The sequence below is a fragment of the Bos grunniens genome, chromosome 5, assembly GCF_055505025.1.
Source record: "Bos grunniens cultivar Pamir isolate PY7600 chromosome 5, Bosgru_T2T1.0, whole genome shotgun sequence".
Lineage (NCBI taxonomy): Eukaryota > Metazoa > Chordata > Mammalia > Artiodactyla > Bovidae > Bos > Bos grunniens.
The window spans coordinates 43,727,375-43,742,448 of NC_141169.1; the positions used below are offsets into that span (position 1 = coordinate 43,727,375).

The 15,074-nt window shown below is 43.1% G+C and overlaps 1 protein-coding gene across 5 annotated transcripts in view; it reads left to right on the top strand.

Annotated features, from left to right (window-relative positions):
• Positions 1-15,074, top strand: part of PTPRB (protein tyrosine phosphatase receptor type B) — a 129,968-nt gene that overhangs the window by 81,874 nt on the left and 33,020 nt on the right. For 4 of the 5 annotated variants that reach the window (XM_086399958.1, XM_086399959.1, XM_086399960.1 and 1 more), the window contains 5 exons: positions 2,543-2,806; positions 3,773-4,054; positions 8,067-8,345; positions 8,877-9,026; positions 11,581-11,824. In XM_086399958.1, coding sequence (XP_086256084.1) covers positions 2,543-2,806; positions 3,773-4,054; positions 8,067-8,345; positions 8,877-9,026; positions 11,581-11,824 — 1,219 coding nt within the window. Of the gene's footprint in view, positions 1-2,542; positions 2,807-3,772; positions 4,055-8,066; positions 8,346-8,876; positions 9,027-11,580; positions 11,825-12,691; positions 12,909-15,074 lie in introns of those variants that run through there. The other variant, XM_086399962.1, reaches the window with a different exon arrangement.

Genomic DNA, 15,074 nt, shown 5'->3' on the forward strand with positions numbered 1-15,074 from the left:
ACACGACCGCTGGAAAAACCATAGTTTTGACTATACTGATCTTTGTCAGCAAAGTAATGTATCTACTTTTTAATATGCTGTCTAGGTTTGTCACAGCTTTTATTCCAAGAAGCAAGCATCTTTTAATTTCATGGCTGCAGTCACCATCTGTAGTGATTTTGGAGCCCAAGAAAATAAAGTCTCTCACTGTTTCCATTGTTTCCCCATCTATTTGCCATGAAGTGATGGGACTAGATGCCATGATCTTAGTTTTTTGAATGCTGAGTTTTAAACCAGCTTTTTCACTCTCCTGTTTTACCTTCATTAAGAGGCTCTTCAGTTCCTCTTCACTTTCTGTCATAAGGGCGGTGTCATCTGCATATCTGAGGTTATCGATATTTCTCCCAGCAGTCTTGATTCCAGCTTGTGCTTCATCCAGCCTGGCATTTCACATGAAGTACTCTGCATATAAGTTAAATAAGCAGGGTGACAATATACAGCCTTGACATACTCCTTTCCCAATATGCAACCAGTTCATTGTCCCGTGTCCAGTTCTAACTGTTGCTTCTTGACCTGCATACAGGTTTCACAGGAGGCAGGTAAGGTTGTCTGGTATTCCCATCTCCTTAAGAATTTTACACAGTTTGTTGTGATCCACATAGTCAAAGGCTTTAGCGTAATCAATGAAGCAGAAGTAGATGTTTTTCTGGAATTCTCTTGCTTTTTCTATGATCCAGTAGATGTTGGCAATTTGATCTCTGGTTCCTTTGCCTTTTCTAAATCCAGCTTGAACATCTAGATGTTCATGGTTCACATATTGTTGAAGCCTAGCTTGGAGAATTTTGAGCATTACTTTGTTGGCATGTGAAATGAGTGCAATTGTGTGATAGTTTGAACATTCTTTGGCATTGCTCTTTTTGGGGATTGGAATGAAAACTGACCTTTTCCAGTCCTGTGGCCACTTATGAGTTTTCCAAATTTACTGACATTGAGTGCAGCACTTCCACAGCATCATCTTTTAGGATTTGAAATATCTCAGCTGGAATTCCATCACCTCCACTAGCTTTGTTCATAGTGATGATTCCTAAGGCCCACTTGACTTTGCACTACAAGATGTTTGGCTCTAGGTGAGTGATCACACCATCATGGTTATCTGAGTCATTAAGATCTTTTTTGTATAGTTCTGTGTATTCTTGCTACCTCTTTTGAGTCTATTGTCTCATTTTTCTATTCAACTCTCATTCTCAATTGATAATCATTTTTGAGCACTCTTGTGTGCCAGGCACTGAGCTCACTTCTGGACTAGGACAGCAGACAAGACTTACATGGGTCCCTGACTTCATAGGGGTCTTCCTTACCAAAGAGGGAGAAGGGGCAGGATGGCAGATTTTAAAGGCAGATGATTCTGGAATGCCTTCAATCCTCTGAAGGAAATATGCAGTACATTGTGATGGAGAGTAACTTAGCAAGACTAGACTTAGAGACCACTTTATACAGAGAAGGCTTCCAGCTGAGACCTCAAGGTGGGAGGAACCATGGGAAGAGCTCATTCTAGGCACTCAATAGGATTTCTCAGTCTGTCTTCTGAGGGAATGAAATAGAGCAGCAGGAACTTCCTGGTGGTCCGGTGGTTAGCAATCTGCCTGCCCGTGCAGAAGACATAGGTTCGATCCCTGGTCTGGGAAGATTCCACATGCCATGGGGCAACTAAACCCATGCACCACAACTGCTGAAGCCCACACACCCTAGAGACAGTGCCCTGCAACAAGAGAAGTTGCCGCCATGAGAAGCTCAAGCACTGCAGAGAAAGTGCACGTGTAGCGACAAAGACCCAGCATAGCCCAAAATAAATAAATAAATAAATAATTTTTTAAAAATAGCAGCAGATGAGCCATAAGTAGAATTGCCTAGGTGTTACTGTTTTCAGGGCCATCTGCCTATGCACATGTTCCCTGATCTGCCCGTTAATATTTAAAGTTCCTCCAAAAAGGAACAACAGTCTTCACTCTCCAAGGAATCATGAAACTTACATACCCATGGGACAGGTACCAGTCTGACTAACTTACGCTGTGGTAGAAATGACTGTCAACACTTCTTTTCCTAATTGAGTTTCCGTCAGGATAGGTTTTTGGGAAGAAAGAACTGAGAGCCTAAAAGAGGATGGAGAGGAAGTAAAGTGGCCCAAAGAAGGGTATTATGGGATGGTGGCCATGAGTAAGATGAGCCAGACGGGAAGAGGCAGGAACCTTTCATGAATACTTTCAGGGTCTTTGGTAAGCTAAGTTATAAACTATTTGACCTGTCTTAATTAATCATTTCTGAAAATTTATATGTTTATCAGAGGACATGTAGCAAGCATATATTAATAGAAGTCATCTCCTATTGTGCTTTTTTTAATTTGATTTTAATTTGTGCCAGGTCTCTAGACCACATGCTCTTAAACTCAGGTGACCTGAAATAGAAGCAAGATCTGACTCTACAATAGGTGCTGCTCATCATTACACCCAGCATAGCTCCTGTGTTCATCTGTTTGTTTTCAGTAAAGGTTTTCCCTCTGTTTCAGTCCCAGCCACTGTGAGTAACCTCAAAGGATCCAATCAGAACATGACAGACAGCCTCTGGTTCAGCTGGAGTCCAGCCCCTGGGGACTTTGACTTTTATGAACTGATTCTCTATAACCCCAATGGCACAAAGAAGGAAAACTGGAAAGACAAGGACCTGACACAGTGGCGTTTTCATGGCCTCGTTCCTGGAAGGAAGTACACTCTATGTGTGATAACTCACAGTGGAGATCTCAGCAACAAGGCCACGGGGGAGAGCAGAACGGGTAAGAAGCTCAGTTACCAGTGGCCAAGCACTGGCAGGAAATAGCTTCCACAGGCATGTTTTAATTGTGATCTTATTAACAAGAAATAAAATCAGTGATGTGCTGTGTGCTCACCCCTGAACTTGGGAAGGGTCTATGGTAGAGTGAATAAAGGAGATAGACTTCGGGTAAAAAACAGCTGGGTAGTTGACATAGCTCCTCCACTTACCTATGTGAAACTGGGCAGGTCACTGAGACCTCTAAGCCTCAGCTTTCTTATCTGTAAAATGGGGATGGTCATATATATCATCATTAGATTACTATGAGCAATGGTTTTTTTTGTTTTGTTTTGTTTTTTGGCTGTGCTAGGTCTTTGTTGCTGCACTCAGGCTTTCTCTAGTTGTGGTATGAAGGCTTCTCAGCTTCTCATTGCGGGGGCTTCTCTTGTTGTAGAGCACTGACTCTAGGGCCCACTGGCCTCAGGGCTTAGTTGCTTCTCAGCATGTGGAATCTCTGCTGACCAGCGACCGAACCTGTGTCCGCCTGCATTGGCAGGTGGATTCTTAATAACTGGGGAAGTCCAGCAGAGCTTTCTAAATATTTCTTGGGCACACACAGATAACATTATATCTGTGTGCCACCCTGGAGTCAATGAACAAGGCTCTCTCAATTGGATGTAATTGTTAACTCCAGCCTTCACTTTCACTTTCACACTTATAAACCATTCAGGGCACACTCATGCTCCATAGCACCCTGGTTAAAAAAAAAAAAAAACTGATTATAAAAATTAAACAAAATGTACATAAAACATTTGAGGACAGTATCTTACACATAGTAAAGACTATAAATGGAAGCTTTTATTATTATGGTATCATATTACCTCTTCCTACAAAGTACATTAAAAGTATGTCTGATGTCACTCAGCTATCTTATTTGTGTATGGTGCAGAAATAATTGCATGATTTTTTCACTTTCTCGTACATATAGCTCCAAGTCCTCCCAGTCTTATGTCATTTGCTGATGTTACAAACACATCATTGGCCATCACATGGAAAGGGCCACCAGACTGGACAGACTATGATGACTTTGAGCTGCAGTGGTTCCCCAGAGATGCCATCACAGTCTTCAACCCCTACAGCAACAGAAAATCAGAAGGACGCATCGTGCATGGTCTTCGTCCAGGGAGATCTTATCAATTTAGTGTCAAGACCGTCAGTGGTGATTCCTGGAAAACCTACAGCAAACCAATTTTTGGATCTGTGAGGACAAGTATGACATGTTTTGCTACTCTTGGTTCTCAAATGAAATGGGGAGGAAGTATGTGTTCCAGCATCTTATTGCATTGGGGCTTGGTTTAAATCCACATTTTTACCTAGAATTGGTTAGATTTGAATTCAGACAGAAGTCCTACATAGATTTATTCATTTATTCAGCTTTAACAAGAATAAATCATCTCTACCTTCATGGAGCTTACAACTCAGTGGGAGGTACTATCATTAAAAAGACATTTTGGGTGTGATGAAGCATTTGGCCCTGGAAAAGCACATAGCAAAGACATCTAACCCAATACAAGGGAACTTCCTAGAAGGAGAAGCATCCAAATCAAAACTTAAGGAAAGAATAAGACTTGCAGGTGGAGATGACGAAAGAATTAAAGAATATTCCAGGTAGAGAGAATAGAGATTCAAAAACCAGGCAGGAGACAGAAATAGAAAGGAGTTCAGTTGACCAGAAGATAAAAGGTGAGGATTAGGAAAATCAGGTCATGAAATGTCTTGTGAGTCATGGTAATGACTTTGAACCTCAATCCATTGGAGCCACTGAAGGCTTTTTGGCTGAGATATAATAGATTTGCATTTTATAAAAGTCACTGTGGGGGTGGTACAAAGAATGGATTGAAAGGGGCAAACTAGAAGCAGAGGGACTGGTTACAGCATAATGCTGTAAATTCTAAGGATGAAAATACCTCAGTGATAAAATATATATCAGTTTCTTCCCCAAGGCATTTTGAGATAAGTACCACAAATAAAGAAACAGAAGTTTTTGGTATAGGAATCTCAATCCAAATATTTATTGCTCAATGATACCCAGTAAATGTAGATTCAGAGATCAGGCCAGAGAGTTATTGGTTATTGATAAAATACAAAGCTGAAAATTAGAAATTTAAGCCAGTAGCTATTTTGTTAATTCAACAAACATTAATGCTACAGTAGTTTTAACTTGTGTTTTATATTTTATCCAAAGAGTAGTTTGGGATCAGATAACTGCATGTTGAGAGAAACATGTGAAAAAGAACTAAAACTTTACATTTATAGCAAGATCAGGAGGAGTTTTCAGTGGCTTACTGTCGGCTGTGGAATTGAATCCCAGGTGTTCAGACTAAGAACTCCAGTTGAGGCTGGTCTGGAAAGTTATATCCGGTCCTAGATGCTAGAATGTAAGAGAGGGATTTACCAAATGGGGCTTCCTCAAGAGGAGAGCAGCCAACACCAAGAGGGACTTGATAATGAGTTTTAGGGAGAATGGCAGAGTGAACTTTGAGGATTGCATTAGTTAGAATCAGGTTTGGCTGTGGGTAACAGAAAACCCAAGATAACAGAGGATTAAACAAAACAGACGTTGAGAATTCTCATGTAAAATCTTTCCAGTGCCCCATTTCTTGCAAAAACATTCCAGCCATGATAAAAACACTGCGCATGGCTCCACCAGCCATGCCTCCTAACCCTACCCTTGATGCCCGGGTTCATGCTTGTCTCTGCCTAAAATGCCTCTTTCCCAGTATCTTGGTGAAGTGTCATCTCTACCAGAAAGGCTTTGCTGAGTCCTGCCCAGCACTAATGCCAGCAACAGGAAGTTGTCTCTTACCCCACAGAGCATCCTCTTCCTCATCTCATTTCTACCTTGTATTATGTTTAGGACTCATCTCACTTTCCGAGAGGTTACAGCTAATATCTTATTCATTTCTATACTGTTCACAGACACAGAAGGGCACTTTGTATGCAGTAGATACTCATTTCTTAGTGAATTGGAGACCTGACCTGAGTCTTGGTAGACAAGCAGGATTTAGAGGAAGAGATTGAATTGAAACAAATTTCCATATACTTCCATACTTGGTGTAAATTATCAGAATGATGGATTAGGCTGGATGTTTTAAAAGACTTTCTCCAAAGCTGAAAGAGAGATGTCTTTAGATCTCAACTGTGACTTGGTTTGAAGGGAGTTCAAAGTTGTTTGCCTCAAAGGCCAATTCTTCCTCTATTCTGAAAAATTCTCAGTTTGATTGTTTTTTCCTTAAATCATCCTCATCTGACCTGCTGTGACTCAGCTCACATTTGTAGACTTTGATTGTTGTTGCTCAGTCACTAAGTTGTGTCCAACTCTTTGTGATCCCACGGCCTGCAGCACGCTAAGACCCTCTGTCCTTCATTATCTCTCAGAGTTTGCTCAGACTCACATCCTTTGAGTCAGTGATGCTGTCTAACCATCTCATCCTCTGCTGCTTCCTTCTCTTGCCTTCAACATTTCCCAACATCAGGGTCTTTTCCAGTGAGTCAGCTCTTTGCATCAGGTGGCCAAAGTATTAGAGCTTCAGCATCAGTGAATATTCAGGGTTGATTTCCTTTAGGATTGACTGGTTTGATCTCCTTGCTGTCCAAGGGACTCTCAAGAGTCTTCTCCAGCACCACAGTTCAAAAGCATCAATAAATAGGCCCTGATATGAAACAGGACTTCACTCAGTGGTACACCAATGCTGTGTGTTTATTGAGGACAAGAACTTCTGTAACAAATTAGGAGTCAGGGGAAGGTGGGCTGTCCTCCAAATCAGAGCAATGGGTGTGGCCATGGGAGTGCCAAGTTAGGTCTACACATAGTTCCCAGAAGATCTTATATAACAGGGTAGTCTTTGTTAATAACAGTTTGGTTATTAACCTGCACAGTTACATGACTGGTTTTCAGACTGAATCTTTCTTTATGGGTGTGTCACTCACAAGAACAGATAAAATCAGCTGCCATTCAAGTCCCCACTGAGTCAGGCACTGTGTCAGGCAGAAGAAAGTGGATGACCATAAGCACAGGGCTGTGAAACAGGGGCGTGGAAGAGTCTGGTGTATGCGGGGAAGCACAGGGGTTTCAGTGCCTGGAGTACGGCATGTGAGTGGGGAAGGGCAGGCAAAAGTGGAAGAGAGGGACAGAAGCCAGACATAGAAGGTAGCAAGGCGGCAATGCCATTTCTTACTGTCCTTATTGTAAGAACTAACATCTGGACTTCCCTGGTGGTCCAGTGCTTGGGAGTCCACCTGCCAACACAGGGCACATGGGTTTGATCCCTGATCTGGGAAGACCCCACACAAGGTGGAGCAGCTAAGCCTGTGCACTGTAACTGCTGACCCAGTGTGAGAGCAGCCACCACAATGAGAAGCCTGTGCAGCACAACTAAAAAGTAGCCCTCACTTGCTTCAAGGAGAGAAAGCCCGTGTGCAGCAAAGAAAACCCAGTGCAGCCCAAAATAAAAGAAATTCTTAAAAAAGAACTAGAATTTATTGAGCAATTACCATGCAAGCCCCTGTGCTAGGTGTCTGTGCACATTTGAACTCATTGAGTCATTCCAGCAAGCACATGAAGTGTTTGTTCTTTAGTTGCTAAGCCACGTCTGACTCTTTTGCAACCCTACGGCCTGTAGCCCACCAGGTTCCTCCATCCATGGGATTTCCCAAGTAAGAATATTAGAGTGGTTGCCATTTCCTTCTCCAGAGAATCTTCCTGACTCAGGCATTGAACTCACATGTCCTGCATTGGCAAGCAGATTCTTTACCACTGAGCCATGGTGGAAGCTCAACCACGTGAAGTAGATAGTCTTAACTTCCCCACTTTACAGATGAGCCACAGAAATGTTAAATCACTTGCCCAGGATTGCATCGCTGATAAACAGAATTTGAATTCAGGCAGATCGAGCTGCACTATTAACCTCTAGGCTACTCTGCCCCACCTTCTGTCTGACTCCTGCCTTCTATCTGATGCTTGGTTTCAGTGTCCCTGTTTACATTTCTGTTTGCAATCACATTGGCACCTGGTGGTTTTTTCTAAAGGGACAGCATTTTAACTTTCAGTGTTTCTCAAAGTGAGGAGGCCTAGTAGGCAGAAATTGCCTTGGAGACCTATGAAAAGCAGTTCACATGAAGATCGAGAGTTATTTATTTAGATCTCTGAGCTAGCTGGAGTCAAAGGAACTAAAAACGTGTCTCCCAGAGTTGTGAAGTGTCTCTCCCTCTCTTTTATTTAGAGCCAGACAAGATACAGAACCTGCATTGCCGGCCTCAGAACTCTACAGCCATTGCCTGTTCTTGGATCCCTCCCGATTCTGACTTTGATGGGTACAGCATTGAGTGCCGGAAAATGGACACTCAAGAAGTTGAGTTCTCCAGAAAGCTGGAGAAAGAAAAATCTCTGCTTAACATCATGATGTTAGTGCCTCATAAGAGGTACCTGGTGTCTATCAAGGTGCAGTCGGCCGGCATGACCAGCGAGGTGGTTGAAGACAGCACCATCACCATGATAGACCGTAAGTGTCCCTGGAGGTGTGTGCCTTCCTCTGCGCTCCCATCACCCTTGTTCACATGTGTATGGCTCATTTCCACATTAGCGAGTCCTGCTGTCACTTGAAGAGGACTAAAAGGCTCTGAGAAGTATAAACATTTCTCTGTGTAAAGCATCCTGGCAGCAAACAAGTTAAATGGTCTTAAAGAACCTGAATGAATTAGTGTTTAAATACATCTCTTTGCCTGATGTAGAAAGAGCCATAATAGAGCTTTTAAGGAATTTGATGCTAAAACTTCAGGAAATCCTGCTGAGGAGCTAGCTGCCTCTTTCATTATGTTTAATGTGCTACCGGCAAGTCACTTCCTCTGCCTGCTTCCCTTCAGGAGAGGAGGAGGTTTTCTTGATTCCAAGCATTAGAGACACACACACACACACACACACACAACACACGTGCAGCCTGATGTAGGTGAGTGAAGACCTTCATCTCACTAATATTTTATATTCAAAAGCATAATTGTGACCCTTCTTGGTTCCTTTCCCATCCTTCTTCCAGGCCCCCCTCCTCCACCTCCACATATTCGTGTGAATAAAAAGGATGTACTAATTAGCAAATCTTCCATCAACTTTACTTTCAACTGCAGCTGGTTCAGCGACACCAATGGAGCTGTGAAATACTTCACAGTGGTGGTGAGAGAGGCTGATGGTAAGTGATCATGAATTAACTCCAAAACACAGGATTACTTTCTCCAAAGTCAGCTGTGGGAGCTCCTTCTGTGACAAGTTTTTAAAAGAAGAAAACTTAATTTTTATATCATTTCACTGTATCTCTGCTGGATGCAGCGAGATGTAACAAGAAAAAGAAAACCTACTGGAAGCCTATTATTTGCAGGATTTAATTATTAAAGGGGTAATAATAGCAACTATATCAACAATCACAATAACCATCATTTACTTGTTGCTGTTGCAGGCACTGTTGAAAATGCATTGCGTTTGCTGACTCATTCAGTCTTTACTACTCATTCAGTCCCATTCAGCTCCATTATTCTGCCATTAAGCAGCAACGTGCTTTGTCTGTCTTCCCCACTCCCTGTCTCAAATCCCTCTACCAATCATATACTCCCAAGCCACTCACCAATTCACAAAAATGCTCAAATGCTTGAAAGAGGGAAAAACTGAGCATGAAAAGCATCCCTCCTTTCTGTACTGAATTTTCAATATGTTTCATTATCGAGTCTACTAAATTATTCAGTGTTACCTAACTCTTATGTAACAGGCAAATTCTAGGTGATTCTTATAATAACATTCCATTCAACCAAGTAAGAGCTCTAGTGCTTATGACATCAGCATCTATCAGATCATCCTCAGGAGTTTATATCTGGGGACACACATTTCCATATGTGTTTTTGCCACTGAGGTCCTGTGTGTTATTTCTCCACAACAGATGTTTGTGTCTGGAATGATATTAATATATCCTGCATGTCATATATTTTTCATAATTGTTTAAGATGCTGCACTGGAGTTTCTCAAGCCTCCCTGACTATTTTAACTCATTGGTGGGCAATGGGAAGGTTTAAACCTGCCATGACAAATGTTGGAGCTAAATGGTATTTTTAGTCTCGCTAGGTACTTTTAGGGCTTCTCAGTTGGCACTAGTGGTAAAGAACTTACCTGCCAATACAGGAAATGTAAGAGACATGGGTTCAATCCCTGGGTTGGGAAGATCCCCTGGAGGAGGGCATGGCAACCCACTCCAGTCTAGAGAATCCCATGAACAGAGGATCTGGGCAGGCTGCAGTCCATAGGGTTGCAGAGAGTCAGACACGACTAAAGTGATTCAGCACATGTGTACTTTTGTATTTTATTTAATTGTACTAAAGCCGGTTATGCATAATTAATTCAATAATTTCAAGGGTCAGTGTTGCATCCCAGATTTCCTCACACATAGTAGTTGGAGATAAGTAGGTGGACTGTGAAGAGATTTTAAATTTAAGTAGGCTGCAATGAAGATAGTGTTTTGCTACCTAAATATTTCAGCAGCCAAAAAAAAAAAAAAAACACCCCAAAATTTAGCCTTGTGTTCTCCAGCCAGGTGGGTTTTAATGACTGATGTCCATGGAGATGGGCTGTGCTCCCCTGGTGATCTAAGATAACAAACCGGCTCACATTAATGTCATTTATAGCATATATACTCTCCTTCAAGGCAACCTTCCTTTTAACTACATCCAACAAGATGATATTTCCAAGAGCCACTCATTTTGAGCAAATTTTATCAAACAAGAATCCAGGACGCAAAGAACCCCCACCATATCACTCCTTAGAGTTCACTGTACATGGTATCCAATCTCTATAATAGTTTTCTTCCTAATTATGCTTTCCTCTGGCCAACATCAAAGTGAGTTTGCCCTGCCAAAACACACAGCAGCTGGGTGGACAGGAGATGAGTTCTGGGAAGTGTTCTGCACAAGGGCCCAGAATTGAGCCAGGATTAAATTGTACTCAAGATAACAGAGCAGGACAAGGAGTAGTTCAGACTGGGCGTGGCGCAGGAAGCATGCATGTAGGGCGACTGCTCTGGCCTCAGGCCTGATTTCTCTTATCTTTTCCCCGTTTCCCAGGTCACAGGGATTTCCTTATTCGCTCAGCTACAATGGTTATTGGCAAGTAGAGAGCTTGTTGAGTGGGTTGACTTTCACGATGGGGAGTACCCAACTTTCTGGAGTTGTGGCACGTGACCATCTGATGCATGAGCCCCCCTTTCATATGTGCATATTTTATTTCCTAGAAAAATGATAATGTGCTGCTGCTCTTTAGTAGTTCAGTTGTATCTGACTCTTTTGTGACCCCATGGACTGTAGCCCACCAGGCTCCTCTGTCCATCGGATTTTTCAGGCAAGAATATTGGAGTAGGTCGCCATTTCCTCCTTCAGGGGGTCTTTCTGACCCAAGAATTGAACCTATGTCTTCTGCATTGCAGTCATATTCTCTACCACTGAGCCACCCAGGAAGCCCCTGTGTTTGGCATATGCATATATAAAATGTTGTATATACACTATTTATGTTTAATTTTTTATTTATTTTAGAAAAAGTGAATTAGATTAATTTCCCTGGGAGAATTTCACAACACCCTTGGGGATCACAGAGTCTGCACTCCAGGAATGACTAGGGATAGTGGGTGGGGAAGGTAACCTCAGAAACTAGTTAGAAATCCCTGAAGTCACAAGAAAGTCAGTCCCTCACTGTGGGTGTTCTTCCTCCAGGCAATGATGAGCTGAAGCCAGAGCCACAGCACCCCCTGCCCTCCTACCTGGAATACAGGCACAACGCCTCCATTCGGGTGTATCAGACCGATTATTTTGCCAGCAAATGTGCTGAAAGTCCTGACAGCAACTCTAAGAGTTTCAACATTAAGCTTGGAGCAGAGATGGAGAGCCTGGGTGGAAAATGTGATCCTAATCAGCAAAAATTTTGTGACGGGCCGCTGAAGCCGCGCACGGCCTACAGGTTAGATGTATTACCATGATTTCACCAGTAGGGACGTGCTCCATCACCGGGCGCTCAGCTGTCGGGGCGTCTGATGCACATGAGTTCCTGTAGATTAATAACCTATGTTACAAGAGTGCTCTGCATTTTACTGGCTAATTTATAAAGGTTGTATTCCTGCCTCCATTCACAGGGAATGGGTAAAGAGGGCCTTTGGCCTTGTACAAAAGCTGCATTCATTATGTGAAGAATTGAAGATTCTTAATAGGTTGTTCTTTCTCCTAAAACTTCTCTAGGATGAATCAGGTGATTTATTTACCATGTTAACACCTATGAAAATGTCCAAGTAGAAAGATTAAGTTTAGGGAGACTCAAGAAATATGAGATTTTTTTTTCCCACTTTTAGTGAGGACTGGAATTACACTTATTTATTTGCCTGCTAATAGGCATAACAAGATGGATATTCTTTTTGGTCCAGATAGAACTGTTGAAGGGAAAGGCCCCTTAATGAATGGAACCACCCTCTCCTCCCAGTAAGATGGCAGATGAAAAGGAGCAGCTAACTGGTTTGGCCTCAGGGAGTACTCCTGCAGCCAGCAGGCCCTTCCAGCTGTAGGAACTAGCAGTGCCCTTCATGTACACCGTGTTCCCAGAAAGCAGAATAAGTATACACAGCATCCCAAACCTGGGTCCCCAAGAGATAGAGAACCTAGGCTGCCATCTTGGAAACAAGGCTGCAGGAATCCAGGATTAGTGCTTTTGCAGATGATGTGCCTTCCATTAGGTGTCAGCAGACCTGGTGTCCAGCCAGATGGCAGCCAATCAGGTTCTCTATGGGCCAGTCTCCATTCTGGTTGGTCAGTGCCCGGTTCTTATTAACCCTTACAGGTTTTGAGTATTACCCCTGAACTCAGCAGACACCTTTCTGCCAGCTCCAAAAGGAGACAGTGACATGGCATCATACCCGAGAGCATTCTTCACCCCTCCCTTGCATCAACACAGTCAAGCCGACATCTTCCCTAAAACCGATGGCTCCCTTTGGACAGGAATTCCGCACAGATGCCTCCACCCAGGACTCACCGCATAAGTGCTACCGCGCCCCAAGGTTGGCACCTCCAGAGTGAACACACACAAACTCACTAGCGATGTTTGCTTCAAGAAGAAGCTATATGAGCCTACCTGAAGGTGACAAGATCTCAGAGCAAAGAGAAATATAAAAGAGATCAGAAAGCCAAGATACTTTAGTTCTTATTAGATTCAAGAAATGCCTCAGCCCCTTGGTCAACTGGGCTCCGGGAAATTTGAGGAAATCTCTCGAAGGGCTCTTTTCTCTTCGTGAGTTGGAAAGCTGAGCTGTTTTTATTTGTTTGCTTTTTGAGAGAGGAGAGAAGATGAGTGATTCCCACATTTAAGAAAGAGAAGAAGAAGCTAGAGAGAGTTCACGCATGGACCAGGGCCCCAGTTACCCAGCACACTCTTTCCTGTCCATCACAGCAGCCAAGGTCCTAGGAAGAGCCCCTGCACTCAGGTTCCAGTGTGGCCACTGCTTAGCTGTGTCACCTTGTAAACAGCATTTCAGTTCTCTGGTCCTCACTTTTCTCATCTGCAAAACTTCACAGGACTATCCTGAGGAGTCATATAGATGACAGATCAAACCTAGTCATGTCCCTTCTAGATTAAGTTCCTTCAGTGGCTCCCATTCACTTCTAGGAGCAAGTGAAGATCGCAGAGTAGGGTACACAAAGCCCCAGGCTTCTCGCTCCCATCTGCCCACCAGCTTTGTCCCCCACCATTCGCTCCAAGTATTGATACACTCCACCCATTTACTACTCCTCCCTCCTCAGAGTTCCCTGAAATCTGACGTGTCTCTCTTATACCTCTGAGCCTTTACACATTCTTTTCACTCTATTTGGGAAGCTTTCCACTCTCTTGTCTGACTGATGAATTCCTTCATACACTTGAAAAGCCAGCTCAACCCACAACTAGCCCTGAGCTACCCCTGTTAACCCACACCTGGACAGTGGGGCCCTCAGCTCCACTTCCAGTGTGCCCAGTCTCTGTGTCTGCATGCTAAGTCGCTTCAGTCATGTCTGACTCTGTGCAATCCCATGGATTATAGCCCTCCAGGCTCTTCTGTCCATGGGATTTTCCAGGCAAGAATACTGGAGTGGGTTGCCATGCCATCCTCCAGGGGATATTCCCAACCCAGGGATGGAACGCACATCTCTTGAGTCTCCTGCAATGGCAGGTGGCTCAGACGGTAAAGAAATCACCTGCAATGCAGGAAATTCCTAGATTCGATTCCTGGCTTAGAAAGATCTGCTGGAGAAGAGAATGGCAACCAACTCCAGTATTCTTGTCTGGAGAATCCCATGGACAGAGGAACCTAGCAGGTTACAGTCCATGGGGTCGCAATGAGTTGGACACTACTGTGTGAGTAACACTTTCACCTTCTTCACTAGACTGCAAAAGCTCACAGACTAAATCATGGAGACAGACATGACATTGGTTACAAAATGATATGGGAAGTACCTGGCACAAAAGAGATGCCATTAAATGTTTATGAGCAAATAAGGGAATGAGCCAAGATGTTCTATGAAAAGTTAAACATTCTGATTATAGCTTAATCAACTCCTGCTGCATTAATGTGTTTTCTAGGATACGGCTTTTCTCTCTCTGTATTTAGTTCACTCCTGTGAAAAGCATACCAGGCAGATAATACCTGATATGAGCATGGAGAACCATATGCCAAGCAGCCACCTGTGTGGTAGCTGCTGAACCCAGGCTCTGTGCAGGCAGAATTATGCCTGTCTCACAATGATAATCACCATAGTGACCCTCAGTGCTATCAGGCATCTTTTTCCCAGGGAGACTAGGTAGACAGGAAGGAACACGGAAAAAGAAAAATTAGGATTGCCAAGAAATGGAAAATGCTAGGTTTAGCTGATATGCAAGTTTATTATACCAACAAATATTTAACGTCTTCCTGTTCATTGTTGGGTTCCTGTTATCCGGGTATATAATAGTGTTGTTCCATATGGGAAGAGAATGGGTAGATCATGATGGGCGAGAAACAGCGCAGAGGTTGGGGAAGTGCTGATCTGGCTTTGTTTTCTATTCTAAATAGAATAGCAATGTGACCACGATCAGATAATCTGCTTCTGTTGACCTCATTTTCCTCAAACAAAGGAAATTGAACCACATGATCTATAGCTTTGTAGAATTCTGATTCTGGACATATTTAAAGTTGAAAAACTTACCATTACATATC